The sequence below is a fragment of the Lissotriton vulgaris genome, chromosome 2_1, assembly GCF_964263255.1.
Source record: "Lissotriton vulgaris chromosome 2_1, aLisVul1.2, whole genome shotgun sequence".
NCBI lineage: Eukaryota > Metazoa > Chordata > Amphibia > Caudata > Salamandridae > Lissotriton > Lissotriton vulgaris.
Window position 1 is genome coordinate 1,330,496,940 of NC_141687.1, and position 19,058 is coordinate 1,330,515,997.

General features: G+C 45.3%; 1 protein-coding gene across 2 annotated transcripts in view; it reads left to right on the top strand.

Annotated features, from left to right (window-relative positions):
* Positions 1 to 19,058, top strand: part of CLASP1 (cytoplasmic linker associated protein 1) — a 1,635,412-nt gene that overhangs the window by 1,365,915 nt on the left and 250,439 nt on the right. For both annotated transcript variants that reach the window (XM_086957100.1, XM_086957101.1), the window contains one exon: positions 2,582 to 2,732. In XM_086957100.1, the coding sequence (XP_086813226.1) occupies positions 2,582 to 2,732 (151 nt within the window). The remainder of the gene's footprint in view (positions 1 to 2,581; positions 2,733 to 19,058) is intronic.

Consider the following 19,058-nt stretch of genomic DNA (forward strand, 5'->3'; position numbering starts at 1 on the left):
GACTTCATGTAAAATAGCAGCTTTGCTTTCCATAGTACCTTGCAACCCACTTAAATTAATAGAATTTTGCAATGTAAATATTTTCTGCTTTAGTTGGAGGGAACTTCTTTTCTGGAGCCAGAGATCAGAAACAACCAGACTAACCATTCTCATTCCTACAGCCTTTGTTAAGATGTATCAATGTTCCACCTTCGCCACCAGATGTTTAGTGTTCACGCCCAACTAGTCATTTGAACAATATCTTCCCAGCTTGTGGTTGCCTACAGCTGATTTTGTCTTCTCTGCATTATTTGAGTTTTCTGATTATTCAAACTGAGTATGTTTCGCTGTGAATTTTAGAATTCTCAACAACATCTAAAGGCCGAGTACTCCTTGCTCAGGGGGGCAATATCTCTCTTGAGGATCTTTGGTGCCCTGTAAATCTTCACTTTGTCTCACAGAATGTTTCTGTAATTTATGTATTTAATTAACAATTTCATTCATATGCTTCCACCTTCTAGACCCACTATGATGAAGGCTTATGATTCCTCTAGTTTGCCCTAAACCTTTCTTTGTGAGTGCATAAGTCCATTCACTTTTAAGTTTTGTGTGTTTTCTATTGTTCTCACTATCTACAGGTATATCTAATTCGAGATAGATAGGCAAGAGGAGGATCTATAAAAGTGTACAACCTTGATCACAGCTGTTTTTAATTTACTCTGCTATAAGGTTTGCTATTTCAACTTTGAGCTTTAGGAAAGCAAGATCCTGAGAAAACCTCAAGCAGCCCTAATAAACATACTCAATTATTATGTTCTCTATTTACAGACTCCTCTTTACACTTTAGGTAATATTATGTTTTTGATAAATATAAAGCTAAAGCAGTCATTTACGTTGTTTTAGGCTAGACCAATTGCTATTAAAATACATTTTTAATATTTTCTGTACCTTCAGAATTTTAAAGTTTGCTTGGCTTCTCTTGCCTACTCCTTCCCATCGAATGAACAGTGTCGTTTTCCGTTATCTCATATTTAAGAACACTTTTTTCATGATGGACTCCTAAAAATGAATTGACTTAATCTAATTATTGTATATTCATGACATTAATAGTGTTTTCCACTACACCAAATTTGTATTGAGCACACATACTTAATTTCAAAAGTTTGTTTTACACCCTTTTCCAAAGGTACTTATAGTCGTGTTTCACAGTTTTGATTGTAATAGGATTCTATTTTTCTTCAGCTTCACTTTGGAATTAATTAAGAAAATGGAGATTTTTGTCAATTATGGTGGTGCTGGAAACCTCACATTTGATTACCAGAGAGGATGAACATATCAATACTCTTCCTATTTGCTGCCTTCTTTAGACACTATTCCCCACCCGCTAGTTTCCAAGCTTAGCCTAAATTACTTTGGGTAATGGTTAACAGGTTGAGGATCCATGTGACTATTTGGACCAAGTTTGCCTCTTACCTGATTGTGTATTACCTCCTATTGTTCCTTTTGATTGATAATAGGACTCAACAGTTTTAGGATAAAGAGATGGCATGATGTTAAAGTTCCATGTCAAAGTAACATTGTTTCCCTCTGTCTTTAAGCTTCTTTGCATAGGCTTTGCCAGCTATTTTCTGAGAGCATGTCTTGTAACTGTGGCAGCAACGTTTAGGTGGGGGATAGAAGAAACCTACATTTCCCATATTGAATATTTGCTCTTGGAAAGAGGTTAAAAATGAAAAGATGAATGTTGCTACATAGGCAGTTGTCCAAGCAAGTTGAAGCCTAAAGTCTGCTATCATGTATTTGTTATCAAAGAAACTGTTCACTACAATTCTCCCATTTGAATGACAAAGAAAACATCAAAATAATGATAAAATACCAAATCAGCTAGGCATGTATTTGCCTGTGCCTACTTGCCTAGCCCACTTCCTGTTCTAGAATTAAGATATTCTCTATAATAAATTTGGCAAAATTGCAAGATAGATAAGGTCTGTCCATCTGATAGAGATCCATTTAAACATATAGTTGGGGTTTTATTTATCATTTGCCCACTTAAATGAACTAATGTGGACACTGGCTAAATGAGCCGTCTAATCACTAGCTCAGTCCATGAGAGAAGTTAAGATTATATAGTTGTTTGTTATGGTATTTTTTCCTGGGCAGAAATAGGAAACAAAATGCATAAAAATAAGCATGCGTTTTAACATTGAAAGATTTTAAACAATATGGTGGTCAAGTCCACCAGTCTCCTCATTTTACGTTTGACTATGCACGTTTCTTTCTCACTGCTGCCATTTCATATTTCAACTTCGTTTTGGTTTACTTTCTGTTATCGGTACATTGAGAGTGAGATATTAAAAAGCCTTTGGTTATAGGATAAGATAAAAAATCAGTCTGGCTACTACAGCATGTGATTTTACAGCCATTTATATTTGCATTGTCATTATTATAATTTTGCTTGTGATGCTTCTCTTGTACTTGACAACTGCTTTTCTGGGCTAATGCAAAGGTCACCCAACATTGAGCCAGTTTTTAAACACATACCAAGTTTCCAAACTGACATGCAAAATTTAAATCTAACATTATTTTTACATTTGGCACTTAGTATGCTGGATTACGACACGGAGAACCTGAACTCAGAGGAGATCTATACTTCTTTCCGTGGAGTCACAGAAGCCATTGAGAAGTTTAGTTTCCGCAGCCAAGAAGATCTGAATGATCCAATGAGACGTGATGGCAAGAAAGACTGTGACATTGTAAGTATACTGATTTGTTGTCATCTAAGATACCTGAATGGACTAAAAAAATCCATCTCTGATCACATTTGTATAAACGCTTATTCTAATGGATACGCCTAACTGTAGACTCCTCTCTTTATAATACTCCCCAAGTGGCAGAATAGATTCACAAAACTTTCACTACCAATGCTTCCTTATTCCACTCTGTGGCACCATGCAGCTCTGTGTTGACTCCATACTGTCCCAGAAGTAGCAGAACAGAAGTGAATGTAACCACCACCCTGGCACACTGGCATCTGTTCCTTTCTTTCCACACCTTCTGGAGACTCCTAAAAACGAGATCCAGTGTGCTACGGAACAATATACACTTGTAAGACTACAGTGATCAAACCATTCCGCGAGTTTAAAAGGTATATGTCTGTCAAGGACCTACAGGAGTTTTGTCTTTGTTGCTTGGGCCGTGACTCAGTCTTGTGACAAAGGTGTCATCATGCCCTCATAGTCGATCTGGCATCAAGAAACGAAGTGGCATATTGCACACCTCTCAGTTCAAAGAGAAAGCATGAGGGTGTCATGACATTTGTCAGTCTCCTTCCAAATCTCGTGGCCCAGAGCAGATCCATCATTTTGTTCTGACGCACCCAGAATTCCTTGGGCCATCGGCGATGACACAGCAAATTGACATCTTTAAAGAGGACATGTAGCAGATACTTTGTGTTCTTTCAGCTCACTCTGGCATGTCCATGGGACCCAAGGGTCTGCAGGGAGCCTCAGTTAGCTTACCAAGAGCTGGCCCATCCAGTCTTCCGCTCGTGCTCCACAACCTACTCCAGGCCCTCCCTTGTCAATGCAGATACCAATGCCTCTGACATGGTAGGAGGATCTGGTGCTGGTTCCAATGAATGATCCTGAACTGACTTCAGCCTGATCCCTGATGACACGCCACAAAATTACTAAAGCGCAATCAGTCCTGATACAGTCACACTCTAATCCCAAGCCTCTATGAGGACAGGCGCACCATTAGAGGCCCCATTATCTTTCTTGCTCTTATTCTGACCAAAACTTACCTCCTCCCAGAGATAATGATAATTGTGGGGATGTTGATGATTTGCTCACTCATTATCACAATGACAATTTTTACATGGACTTACAAGAGGGCAGTGGGCTTGATGCTTCCCTTGATACAGGGTTGAACTAGTCAATTAGACCTCCAATGGAATTAGAATGTATCCTTTGCAGTGGTAATCCAACGAACAGCTAAGATCTTGGACATACAACTGCATTCTGTTTTGATTCCGGCAAATGTCATTACAGAAATCTTACAGCCATGGTCAGCCGCATCTGAGCCCTTGATCCCTTTCAGTGAGGCCCTCACTAACACCTTAATGGGCACTTAGTGAAAGTTCTTTTCTTGCTAACCTGTGAATAGGCAGGTGGTCAGACTTTAGAGAGCATTGTCTGGTGACCCTGATTTCCCAACTAAGCATCCTACTCCTGAGAGTCTGGTTGTTCAGGCTACAAACTGCAAGGTGAACTCCCACTTCATTCCCCATGACTCCACTGAATAGTGAGTCTAAGAAAATTGAGGCGTTTGAAAAACAAGTGTTCTCATCTTATAGCCCAGCATTGAGATTGGTCAATGCAGTCTTCTCATTGGGCTGATAAATGCATGCCCTCTAGAACATAGCTTGGGAGATCGTGTTAGCAGTCCTGGCAATCCTTATGGCCTCACTGGATAGTCAAGATGCATCCAAATATGTGATTTCTGCCAGCCTTGATACAGCTGATTTTCTGAAAAGGGTGGTGCTCCACTCCCATGAGTAGATGCGCTCCGCAGGATTTATTGGAGATGTATGGGATGTGGGTGAGGTCGCGGATCCCCAAAAGGATGCAGGAACCAGCATGCTGTTTGGTCTCCCACCTTTCCGGCTGTTGCAGCTTCTAAGCCTCTTTAGTGTACCCTCCATCCAGCACAGCCATCCCTTTGGTGACAGAATCAGGCCCCACCTACCCCAATGGTCTGCAAATACCTCTGACAAGTGCTGCTTCAAGTAGTGAGGAAAGGGTATGCCCTTCCTTAAGTAGAAACTCCCCCTCCTTTGCCACCATCCCAAGAATGATTGATGAAGGGCAACCTCTCCTTGCTCCGTCAGAAAGTTCACAGCGGATCATGAGCATTTCCAGTTTGCTGTGCTGCTCCTTAGCCTCACCTGTGCACCCCGCCTCCCCACTCCTCCAGGTGGTTACAAGAGTGATGGCAGTGGCTGCAGCTCTTCTTCGGAGATGGGGGGGAGGGGAGGGGGGTGGGGATTCCAGACTCCTTCTCAAATGTTCACTGCCATCAGAGACATTCTGGATACTGTGTAGTTCTGCACCTATCCTCCAGAGCGAAGAAGCCAGGATATTCTCATTATCATCATGATATTTCACTCTAAAAACCCCATTACACACTGCTATCTGGGTAAACAATGTTTTTATGTGGCTCTGTGTTTATGGAGTGGAAATAGTCTTGAAAGAAACTGATGTCAGTGCATTGGGGTGGCACTCGTATGGGAACCGCAATGTCCCTTCCAAAACAGATGACGCCAAAGCGAAGCCGATAAACATAACCTACTGGCGCGTAGAGTTACTGCTCAAGATTTTCCGGATGATGCCTGGTGAAAGTTCAAAGGTGAGGAATGTGTGGTAAGATAGTTGCTACCAGAAAAAAACGTTGCCAATGATAAGTAACTTGTTCCTTAATCCCAAGCCAATCCCAAATTAAAAAAACACTTACAACTTCAGCAAGGGGTTGTGGGAGGCAAGTGACCGATTATCTGACCTTACAACTCAAGCCAGTGGGATAATAAGTAATAAGTTCATCAAACTCCTTAACAAATAGTTAGCAAAAACATTTTTGCTGGCAAAACATTTAGACAAGAAGGTCTTTGTCGATCTGCTTTTTTGATGCCTGTGAAATTCCCAACTCCCCAATTGAGTTTGTTGTACTTTATTCACTAATTATCCAATCTTGCTTTCCAGCCACTGGTTGTGCAAGAGTGTTAGACCACCAGTCAATTCAGGTACAAAAGAAACCCACATAGAAATTTGTCATAGTACCACGGTAAAGGAAACATAGAAATGAAACACAACCCCTCAGCCTTCAACTCTCGTTTCTTAATGCACTTGAATACCATTAGAGAGAGGAGGTTTTTTACTTTTAACCAAGGCCCTCAGGGATACAACAAATTGATGCAAACTTCAGGTAAGTCTCTTGACAGTGAATAACCTGGTTTTGCAACAAAAAGCACCTGAAGGGAGGAAGTCCTTATCTTCCATGCGAAATCGACCCCTCTTCCAGCACCGTTAGAAGTCCCATTGTTGTTGCCGGAACCCCAGCCTGTTCCCCGTCTTTGGAGGCAATTCTGACTTTGAAACGATGAAGCTAGAATTCCCTACCCTGGGCATGTCTTAGCCTTTCAGCAAGCCATGCATGATATTATCTGGACGGGCTCTTGGGCACTTCCCAATGGTCAGCTGCTTCTGTTATTTTGGCATTCTGGTGGCTCCGGTCCTGACCGAACCTGACTCCGCTCCTCCAGAGGCTCCAGCTTTGGTGCCACTTGTGTTGAAATCGATTGCCATCCGAGGCACAGCCCAGTGGTGCGCTCAGCTCCACCTACAACTCCATCCACAGTGGGGCCATCTCAGCTTTTTTACTGCTACTTCCACCTTTGAAGTCTGCTGTTATTATCCAAGTGACAATAGAAAAGTCTGTTCTTGATTCAATAGCGGGGCTACCTTGGGCCCAGAGATTTATGGGGATGGAGGCGCTTTTCTGATCCGGTTCACATGCTCTTGACCAATAGAACTGATGGCTGCAGAGAGAATTACGATTCTGAGGCTGACTTCCTCCTCCTCTCTTTCAGTACAAATGCTGATCTCTACTGGGAACTTGAAACATTAAAGGAAGAGAACATCCCTTACCCCTCTGCGACTCCTTCAGAGGAAGTCAGTTGACTTTAGTGGTGCAAAAAGCAGCTGAAGTATTGGGATTGAACAGACATACCATAGATGTAAAAATTTAAGATTTAGCTGAAATCCTGCATGCCACCTCTGCAGTTTCTAGACCTCTACTGCCACTTAATGAGTCCTTCTTGTAGTCCATGTGGCTGCCTGTGAGAAACCCTTTTCATGCCAGGCAGGCCACAGGCAAATTGCAATGTGTCCCAGACCGGAGCCTTGTGACCCAAAGTTTGTTGTCACATCCTTTCCGGAAGAGTTTAGAGTGCCAAACTTCTTCTGCCAAATTGAACCCAAATGAATTACTTTTAGTGCCTCCAAACTTGGGGCCTGATTACGATAGGATACTCCATAACAAATTTGACTGATATCCTGTCCGCCATATTGTAAGCTCCATTATATATGGAACTTGTAATGCAGCAGATGGGATAGCCGCCATGTTTGTGACAAATTATCCCTTCCGCTAAGATCGTAATTAGGACCTTAATCTAAGAGTGCGGAATTAGTTTGCAGAAAGGATTTCTCCTATGACCTCCTAGCCTTTGGGACTGCCAATGCCAAGTGCCTTTTCAGCTGGTATGTCCATACCTTGGGAGAGCTGTGAAAAATGGCAGTTATAAGTTTCCCTGACCACATAAAAAAGACCCTTTTTGATCTGGTCAAAAAGCGTCTGTTCTCTTCCAAATAAATTCTGACTTGTGGCCTGTCTTCTGAAAATATGGTGTTTTAATTCATAATCCACAGCTGCCAATCTGTGTGTCCATGCTTGGATGCATTCCACAGGCTTCTTTGAAGATGCCCAAGTGACCCTCATGGATATGCCTTCTGATTGAATAGCTGTTTAGAGAAAAGGCTGAATCCTCCCTGAGTGCAGCTGAGTTTCAGATCACACGCTGGACCTTTCCTTCCCAGTGAACAGTTCCACCAGCAGTGCTAAAAATGTCAGGGATACTAGAGATCTCAACAGTCCCATCAGGAGCAACCTTCATAGCCATTCCAAACACCTCAGCAAATTTATTGCACCTTTCACTATACGGGTGGCTCTAAGGAATGCCAACATCAGCAACTGCTTCTTCTGCTGGGTGTGCTGCTTCATAAGCTGTTTGTTCCCCTTTACACTACTAACTTGTGGTGGAAGGCGACCTTCCAAACTTTGCATCTATTTAGAAATGATCGTGATGGATTGAATAGTCATTCAGCCAATCAACAAGGGCTACACAATTTCCTTCCTATCTTCCCCTCTACCCTGGCCTTATTCCACTCAAAGGCACATGCCCTGATCTTGGAGGCGGAGGCTCTTGCCCTGCAGAACAAACGGGCCTAGAGATGGTGCTCTTAGAGGAAAAGGGCACAAAATATTATTCCTTTAAATTCTTGGATCCGAAGCAGATTGGAGGCCTGAATCCCATTGTGGACCTTTGCCTCATGAATCTGTTCATTTATCAGGGCAAGTTCTGAATGTCGGCGCTGAGCCATTGTCTTTTGACCATAAGCACATGGAATTGGCCAGTATCGCTGGACCTCCAGAAGGCATACTTTCATCTGGCACTCCTACCTTCTCGCAGGGTTTACGTGGGGTCTCAGCACTGATGTTCCGATAGATTACGCTTAAAAGTGAATAGTGGGAACTTAATTCCAACGGTACAGAAATGACCTTCTCCACATTAAGGTATCCATGCTTGTATTTCTTAAAAATTGCCTAAATCATGCACTTTCCCTTTGAATGGCACCTTGGGGGACACTATCAGAGACAGTACATCATGGGGGCCTGCTTTATGCCTTCTCAGATAATCCAATGTGTCACGGTCCTACAGAAGGTGCAAGATGATCGAGCACAACGGATCTTGATTGTCTCGGAAAGGGTGAAAAGGATTTGTACTCTAAACTGCTGGAACTCAGCACTGCCCCACTCCCTCTGCTTCACTCGGTAGACCTGCATTTTAACAGGATGGTTGGGTACTTTCACCCAATCCACTGTTTTTGCGGCAGCAGGACTGGAGATTGTGCAGTGCCAACTTCTTCTTTCTGACAGAGGTTGATGACATCATTTTGGCTAATAGGAAATCCACACAAACAAGTTTGTTCAGTGGTGTGAGTCAAAGTGTCTTCAACATATGTAAGTTCTGCCTTTCCCACATTGTATGATTCACATGTTCTCGCTCAGGAAGACCTTACAGTGACCCCCCAAAAAGGTTGACAGTCCTATATGCTTTCATGTGTATCTCTTATCAGCCTTTACGTGAACGGTTTTGTCTACTTGTTTACTCCCACTCCTGTTATGGTTCCACATTTGGATTTAAATCTTGAATTAACTTTCCTTATGGCATCCCCAGCGGATACACATTTGCCCGATTCTCGTTCTGACATTAAAACATTTTTTTACTAGTAGCAATAATCTCATCCTTTAGTGAACCTCAGGCCATCTCACTCTGGCCATCCTTCACTGTATTTTACCTAAGTAAACTGATTGTTCCCACCTACCCTTCATTCACTCTTCGATCTCCCTTTCCACCTTTCCATCTCACCTCTGAGGAGGAGATAGACTGCATACCTTTTATACCAAACATCCGGTTTCTCATTGGTTCACCCACACACCTCAAAATAGAGTTCATAATGAGCTTTTTGTCGGGTTTACTGAAGAAAATAATGTGAAGGTGATTACCAAAAGGACGGTTTCATGTTGCATTATGCTCTGCTAAAGATCTACTATAAGCAAAGTCCTATGCACACAACAGAGTATGAGTGATATGATTGATCACCAACACGTAGTAAGGATGAAATCGTACAATTGTGTTCTTTTGTGTCGTTTTATTTGTGAATCAATAATTAGAACATGAGACCAGCCGACACATGTTTCGTCAAAAAGGGTGATGACCCTTGACTCTTCAGGGCTGTAGACGGGTCGTGAAGGGAGGGGTCAGGGGACCGGTGATAATTCCAACCCGGTCCTAGTCGGGTTTAGTAACAGCAAAGATTACAGACTAAGAGGTGTGTGTGGATTTAAGGATCAATTTGTATGGAGATATCCCAAGCTGCGCAGGCGGCGTGTATTGCTGTTTCTGTGAGGAGCGTTTTTTTTGCGCACTTCGAAAAGTGGCTGATGAGGGTAATCGCGGAATTGGTGTTCCCCGGGTGCAGAGAAGACTTCTCTGCACCCGGAAGAGGAGGAAGGCACCAGGAAGAGGAGGATAACTCCGGATATGACATCACCCAGAAAGGTGCCATCATTACCCCCAGCCCTGTTGTTGGACGAAGAGGATTACTCGGAGGAGGAGAATGAGATGTATGGGGATGCATACAGTCCATCTCAGTTGAATCTAAAATACCACGAAGATGACCACAAAAACAGGTCGCATACCAGGAAACCCAGGCACAGCAGGGCACGGTTACAATGCCTATGAGTCTTTTGACAGACTTAAGAGCAATGCTGGAGGAGTATAGGAGCAGACAAGGGTCGCGACCAGTGGAAGGTCAAGCGCAGGTTCAGCCACAGGTGGTGGCAGTTCAGTCTGTACCTCCTTCACAGGGGGAAGAGGAGAGGGAATATCCTCGGCAGACACAAGTCCAAGATGATACCTCAGATGAGGATGAGGCAGGTGACAACCAGGATCAGGATCCTGATAACGAATGGAACCAGTATATAGCTCCGGATCCGGCTTCTCCGGTGCCGGACCCGGTAGATTCACCTCCGGCTGATGTGGGAGGTTTCTTCAGTTTGATGGAAAGAGCCACGGCACGCTTTAAGCTAACCATGCCTGCAACATCTACGGATTGTTTTTTGTATGATTTTAAAGAGGCATACCGTAAGACAGTGCGTTCGATTCCCATTGTAGAGCACATATGGGAGGAAGGAAAGAAGGTGATGCAGTCCCCAGCGACGGTCATTCCAACTCTTCCACGCTTGGAGAAAAAATATAAAGCTCCTGATGACAGTCCCGCCTGCTTGATTGGACAACCTAGACCAGACTCGGTCATATCGCAGGCGGCGCAGAAGAAATCACGGAAACCTTCGGCCACCCTCACAACTCCACCAGACAAGGAGGGTAGAAGGTTAGACAACGCTGGGAAGCGGTTTTCGTCTATGGCTAGCTTGTTGGTCAGAGCGGCCAATGCCTTGGCGATTCTAGCAAGATACGACCGCCAGATGTGGAGTGATGTGGCACACTATGTGGACCTTCTAGCGGATGACCCTAAAGCTGAAGCACAGAAACTTCTAGAAGAGGGACAGCGTTCTTCTTCGGAAATGATTGACTGCGCGATGGACATCGCCACCATTTCTTTCCGTGCTCTGGGCAGCGCGGCGGTTCTTCGACGGCAGGGGTGGCTACGAGCGACTTACTTCCGACCAAAGGTCCAAAATAGGATTCTGGACTTGCCCTTTGATGGGGACATGTTATTTGGAAAACATGTCGATGAGACCCTACAGGGAATAAAGAAGGACACAGAGACAGCAAGGGCTCTTGGGAACCTACAATATAGAAAGACACCGTTCCGTGGAGCAAGAGGAAGAGGCTTCACTTCACCGAGAGGTGGCTATCAGCAGCAACGGTACTCGCAGCAGTCGCAGTCGTACAGACCTCAGTACGGCAATCAATATTATCAGCGACAGTCACAATCTCAATCGTTCTCTCGTCAGAACGCTCGTGGACGTCAAGGGCGTCAGGGCAAAGACGCTGGCAAGCGTCAATAGCGGCCTCCTGACTCTGCCAACTGTTCCTCCGCTTCTGGGATCTCCAGTGGGCGGCAGGATATCACAAGATCTGAGCAGCTGGGAAGAAATAACATCGGATCAGTGGGTATTGAACATCATCCGACATGGGCATACGCTAGAATTCCAGGAATTTCCACCTACAAGAGCTCCCCACGCCACTACTTCAAAACATCTAAACCTTCTGCAATTGGAAGTTCAACAAATGCTTCAGAAGGGGGTGATCCAACGTGTTCCCCTATCACAAAGAGGAGAAGGTTTCTATTCAAGATTTTTTCTGATCCGCAAAACGAAACAAAAGTGGCGTCCGATCCTGGACTTAAGGGAGCTCAACACCTATCTCGTAAAGCTGTCGTTTCGGATGATTTCACTCCAGGACATATTGCGCCTCTTGAATCCAGGCGACTTCATGGCTACATTAGACCTGGAAGATGCCTATTTTCATATCCCGATCCATCCAGCTCACAGACGTTTCCTTCGCTTTACAGTAGGCAAGAGTCACTTCCAGTTCATGGTACTCCCATTTTGATTAAAATCCGCTCCTCGGATATTCACAAAGGTGCTGGCCCCGGTAGCAGCTTTTCGGAGAAGACAGTCGCTGGAAGTATTCCCGTACTTAGACAACTGGCTGCTGAAGGCTCCAAGCTTCCAAGAGGCAACAGAAGCAGTGAACACATGCTTAAACCTCTTTATTCATCTGGGTTTGCAACTCAACAAAGAAAAATCGGTTCTTCAACCGGCAGGTACGGTGAAGTTCTTGGGAGCGATACTCGATACTCAGGTGTGCAAAGCCTTCCCATCGGAAGAGAGACAGATGAAACTCATGTCTTCAGCCGCTCGATTGCAGAAGAAAAGTTGGATGACAGTCAGGATGTACAAATCTCTTCTAGGGTCGATTTCATCCTGTATTCAATTGATTCCGCACTGCAGGCTGCGAATGCGCCCCTTGCAGGAGGAACTGGACCTTCAGTGGAGACAGGTGGAAGGGTCGTTCGACGACAGAGTAACGGTCACCCAGCAGATGAAACGGAAGGTTTCATGGTGGATGAAAAGATCTCACCTCGCAGTGGGTCTCAGTTTCAGAGCGGCACCGGCTCCTCGCGTCATTACCACAGACGCTTCCCTTCAGGACTGGGGAGCGGTCATGCAAGACCTCCAAGTCAGTGGTCACTGGACTCCAGGAGAACGTCGCTTACATATCAACGTTCTGGAGCTAAGGGCTATTCGGTTGGCAATGTTGGCTTTCCTTCCAAGGATTTCAAATTCGGCCATCCTAGTGCGGACGGACAACACCAACGCAATGCATTACGTCAACAAGCAGGGAGGCACAAGATCGCCACTGCTTTCTCAGGAAGCCCAGCTGCTGTGGGAATGGGCGATCGCACAGAACATCACGCTCATGGCAGAACACCTTCCAGGAGTATGCAACACGAAGGCGGATACGCTAAGCCGCCTGAGGACAGTCTCACACGAGTGGGAATTGGACAACACAGTGGTCAAGAACATCTTCTCCCGTTGGGGGACCCCAGCGATCGACCTGTTTGCAACACCGAGGAACAAGAAATGCCGGTGTTATGCAAGCAGGGAACACCATCGAGGGTCACTGGGGAATGCCCTTTCGATGTCTTGGTCAGGCGCATTTGTTTACGCCTTTCCGCCATTTCCCCTGATTCCTCGAGTCCTCAAGAAGCTCAAGATGGACAAGTGCAGGATGATACTGATAGCGCCCGCCTGGGCTCGCCAGTTCTGGTACACGGAGTTGCTTCTTCTATCGGAGAAGCAGCCCATTCATCTGCACCCCAACCAGACTCTTCTATCAATGTACAACAGCCAGGTTCTCCACCCGAACCCGAGCTCGCTTCAATTGACAGCTTGGCTCCTGAATACAGAGAGTTTAAAGATTTAGACATTTCAGAGGAATGCAGGAACATCTTGGCACAGGCACGAGCTCCTAGCACTAATAGAACATATAGAGCGAAATGGAAGAGGTTCTATTTATGCTGCCAGAGAGAAGGAGTGCATCCATTCTCATCAGCTCCGCATCAACTCTTGCCATACATTCTATCTTTGGCACAGGCAGGTCTGGCTCATGCTTCCATCAAGGTCCACTTGGCAGCTATTTCCAGGTATAGAAGAACAAGATCGGGCCCTTCTCTATTATCAGCAAGAGTAATAAAACAATTCCTGAAAGGACTGTTTAGAGTTTTTCCGCCAGTTCGGCCCCCACCTCCGGTGTGGCACTTGAATGTGGTCCTGGCTCAACTGATGAGATCGCCATTTGAGCCAATACATAGGGCGGACCTGAAGTTCCTATGATGGAAAGTGGCGCTTCTTCTGGCACTCACTTCTGCAAGGAGAGTAGGAGAACTTCAGGCTTTAACTATCAAAGAACCTTTCTTGCAGTTCAAGAATGATACATTGATCCTACGAATGAACCCCAAGTTCATTCCGAAGGTGCCGACAGACTTTCATCTTAATGAACCGGTGGTTCTGAATTCCTTTTTTCCTCGGCCTTCAACCCAGGCTGAGAGGACACTTCATTCTCTGGACGTTCAGAGATGTTTGAAATTCTATTTACAACCCACAGCTGGATTTCGGAAGACACCCCAGCTGTTTGTGGCTTTCGGAGCCCCAAGGAAAGGATTTCCATCGTCAAAGCAAGGGATTTCTAGATGGATATCAAGTGCGATCCGTTTCTGCCACCAGGCGGCAGGCAAGCCTTTGCAAGGACAGGTGAAAGCACATTCCACAAGATCAATCTCAGCGTCAACAGCGCTGTTTGCTGGAGTATCGATAAAGGATATTTGCAGAGCGGCCGCCTGGAGCAGTACTCACTCATTCACGAGGCACTACTGCCTGGAGGCGGCTGCAAAGGAGGATTCAGCTGTTGGACAAGCAGTCCTGAGAAATCTCTTCCAATAAGAGGTGAGCTTTCCTCTCTTCCCTCCTCCTGTTTTTTCAAACATTTCGTTTATTATGCTATGGTTACTGATTTATAGTTGTTATGATGTGTGATATCATTGGTTTATAATGGTTCTGTAACTATGCACGAAATGTTTGAGGTATGCTAACTGATATCTACTCTGATACAAGCAATGGGAATCTATGAAAGTTCCAATACTGGAGTAAGAAACAAGTTACTTACCTGTAACTTTAGTTCTCCAGTATTGGTAACTTTCATAGATTCCCATGCGCCCACCCGCCTCCCCTGGGAAAGCTTACTTTAGGGCTAGGTGATTATGTGTCAAAGCAACGGCTACGAAAATCTGAGGCTCTGAGCTTTCTCAGGAAGGTTCCACAGGGTGAGGCTGATCTGATTGGTTGCTAATGTAAGTTTGGGTCTTTTTACATAAGGACACCTATAGGCTACAAAATATAATGAGGCCTAGGCCTAATTTTTTACTTTTTGCGCCTATTAGGGTGTATTTACCTAGGTATATGTATATATATATATATATATATATATATATATATATATATATATATATATATATATATATATATATATATATATATATATATATATATATATATATATATATAATTACCGAGGCTCCCATTCCGACGACGGGGAATGATACAAGCAATGGGAATCTATGAAAGTTACCAATACTGGAGAACTAAAGTTACAGGTAAGTAATTTGTTTCAAATCAGTGATCTCTGGGGTTAGCACTCGACTCCATACCTGGTATTTTGTAGTTAGGTTGTCCGCATTGTTAGTGTAAACTCAGTTTACGCAAGGCCGGGGTGCCTGTTCCATGACCTACCCCTCTGCAAGAATTCTCCTCTTTGATTTAGAAAAAGGGAATTCTCTGTTTATATGATAAGAATTGCTTTGTTGGAAAACAGTGGCTGTGCTTTGGCGTCATTTCTAAAACGTTAGGAGATGTTGCTGACTGATCACACAAAAACAGTGCACCAAGTTGTTCGACCTTGTACAAAATGTACAGACTGAGTTCAAAGAAGGAGAACTAAATAACAAATAACGTGCAGCATATTTCTAAAATAATATCATGGCACAAAAATAAATGTAGTATGTGTGGCTGTACAAAACAAAAGGCAACCTCACTGTGTAATATGCAGAACTAAGGGAGAACCAAAGTAGATCTAGAAGGGATCTTACTACACCTGCACACCAGCTAGTGGTGTCTTGCGGGATCGCAATAACGTTGTTCTGTTCCAAAAGTAACAAATGGAGCTGCATATAAAACTGCACTTACTCACTGGCCTCCGCTTCTCAGCTCCTCTTTTTTTTCTGCTCTTTTGAGTGTCACATTGCACACTCTCTTGGGTTCCCGTAATCTGCCTACATGGGGCAGAGTGCGCCATTCATAGGGCAAATGGGTAATTTAATTGTTTTACTCATAAACTGTGGTTTGTAAGCCCAGTCACTAGAGTGGTGCCTGATTTGGCTTGTAGAAAGAGGTAATGAGGGCAATTAAGCACATGCTTCGTTGGGTGCCTACTCACAGCATGTGCGCATCCAAAGTTGTGCCATGCTGCTGGTTTCAGCGCCAGCATCAATCACAGTACCAATCCCATCTGCTGAGTTGGGTGGGAAGGGGATCCCTCTCGTACATGTTTACCGCTTGGCCCCTCTCCTCGCTGAGTGGGTCGTGATGGAATGTTAGCATGCTTTCAACTGCACCGCCACTACCTTTCAAGTCCAGGAGATCTAGTGCATGGTGAGCAGAGAATAAAGGGCAAAATCCATTTGTTTCAGCAAAGGCAGCCTATTTGATTGCTCAGAGCCTGTCCCTCCTCTCCAACTGTTCTGCAGCCATGCGCCTCATAGCACGTCATGCACTTGGGCACCGCTGCACCAGGCAGTCTCAAGCCTCACACATAGCAGTGGGGACCAACTTGAAGGGATTAGATGGAAGTAGAGGCCCAGACATGCCAAAACAGATCTCTTGCACCACACTTCATCAGACATCCATCGTCACCACCACCTCACCAGCTCTCTCGCCGAGCACTCCCTGTTGAAAAGCTGCCACATCAGCTCACGGGATAGGAGTCTGCTTCGTCTGAGCTGAGGCAACCGTCAGTGCACAGGTCGGTTTCTGGCTCAGTTTATTATGATGCTTTTGTCGGATGTATATTTATGATCTTGTACAGAAGCCTGGGTCACAAAGTTTGGCATGATGTTGATGAATGGCTTTGGTGGTCAGGGAGATGTCAGACCAAGTGTCTACCATCTTGGGTCGCTAGCCATGCCCTTGTGCCATTCTATTTGCCTGCCACCGACATCACAGCAGCTCTTAGAGGACTATATGTCCATTTTGCGTCAGAATATGCAGGCTCTTTTAGTCAAAGTAGCCATGGAGAGGGCTCTGCCCTTAAAAGTAGGGACATGTTATTCCCGCTACTTCCTCATTTTAGATTTTTGCCATCTCAGTGCTTTCCTACATAAGGACAAATTCAAGATGTGAACCCTGGACCAGGTTCTCTCTCCAGTGGATCCCTAAGACTAGATGATTGCTATGGATGTGCAGGATGCCTAGTTTTATAGCCCTGTTCTGAAGGCCTATAGATGCTACCTGCGGTTTAAGGTTGGCCACAAACATCTTCAGTTTGCTGTGCTCCCTTTTTTTCTCACAAATACCCCTCTGGTGTACACTAAGATAATGGCAGTGGTCAATGCTTGTCTTCGGAGGCCGCGGGTATCTGTTTTTTCCTATCTTGATGATCGGCTGTTGAAGGTAGGCTCGCCACAGTCTGTTGCATACTACCCCCAGACGATGCCACAGCTCTTGACATCATTGTGATTTTCTGCCAACCTGCTGAAGTCACACCTGACCCAGTTAAAGACTTTCCGTAATTTTAGCCTAACTGGATATGGTGCACTTTCGGGTCTTTCCTCCAGGCCAACAAGTCTAGGACATTTGAACTGTGTTCCTGATCTAGCCTATGTCCTGGGTCTCCCTGTAGATGACTCCAAGGCTTCTTGACTGTGCCCGTTAACATATGCAGGCTCTGCAATGGACCCAGCACCAGGGGAACCAGTTGGATTTCATCCAGGTGTCGACTGAGATTTTAAAATAACTGAAGGGGTAGCTTGACCACAATTGGATCAGCAGCAAACCCCTGTCAATACAGGCTTGACAGTGGTGACATATGCATCACTCCTAAGTTGGGGAAGCTATTTGGGAGATGTGGAGATCAGAGACCTCTGCCTCTTCATGAATTTGTTGGAGCTGTGGTGTTTCACTTAGCGCTTAAGGCTTTTGCGCCAACCATCAAGGGCAGGCTGGTTCATTTTCTCATGGACATTCTCACCAACAGGTGGTACTGCAACAATTAGGGCAGGGTGTGGGCCATGTGCCAGGAGTCTTTGTCACTGGCGCTGTCTGAGCCCTGGTAACATACTACTTGTTGAAATGTTTAGACAGCTGATAGAGACTTCTAGCCGCAGATTACTTTGCCTCAGAATATTCCCCAGATGTCAGACTGGGTCAGGACACTTTCAGGCAGTATCCCTGTGCGCTTGTATTTCCACTCTGGTGTTGTTTGCGATAGAAGTGGCGTGCACAGTGGTTGTGTAGGTGCCACCCCAGGACGCTGACGTCAGTTGTTTTTTATGCACCAATCAATGCAGATCTGGCTAGAGATGTCCCCAGTCATTTTCTGACTGGCTTTCTTCAACTTTTTGTTGAAGCATTTTTTAGATTTTCATCTCCTGGTGTGTTAGGCATGTCTCCTAAAAAGCATACAAGCTTTAAAATGTGTGGGGCCTGTCACAGGAGATCTCTGTGACAGACCCTTGTTTGGTTTGGAACAGGAGCAAATCTTCAAGACCAGCGAGGACTGCAGCAATACTGAGGGAACGGTTCCTGTAGCTCCTCGCCATCTGACGTTAGATGACCCCACAACGCTCTTGTTCCCAGTCGCGAGGAAGGTCCTGGGACCGCTTGTGTATCCACTCCCAATGATAGTCGTCATGACCCAAGTGGACGGGTAAGTCTCACAAGTGGAGAAGTCAAAGAAGTCCATGCGTTCTTCAACTTCCCCATGCCAGTCCAAGTCACCGTACTAGGCACAGGAGTATCAGCACTCTGTCTCGCTCTGCAGTGGAGGCTGTTCCAGGGTCTGCTCCATGCCTCTTAATGTGTCGCAGACCCAGAGAGACCCAACCAAATCAGAGTTTTATGGTACCAAGCACCTCAAATTTGGGTGTTCCGTGCCCTCTGGACTCATTTTTGCCCCATGGATGCAGGAATTGCTCCTACTGGTTCTTCACAGGCAGATCCACCCTCTGCGCCAGTCAGTCTCCTTGGAACTGTTGCTGAATCCCAAGCGGCAGCACCTGCAAGACCTTGACCTTCCTCGAAGCTTGCTCCAGTGCCGTCGCCCCACAGCAGCGCAGGCCGCATCGTTATACCTAATAAAGAGCCGGATGAGTATCATCCGTCTCCACCGCCGACTGGTATCAAGCCTTTTGAATCTGAGCCAGTGCCTTTTTCTTTTTACAGGCCTGGAGAGGGTGGCGATAGGGAGGGGTCTGAGGACCCTTATGGTTGCCACCATTCCCCTTGATGAGCCAGAGGACAACTGATATGAGGAACTAGTGAATACCAGTGGTTTCGACAACTCGCGAGACACTGGCCCATGTTTCTCCCTCTACCATGGCAAT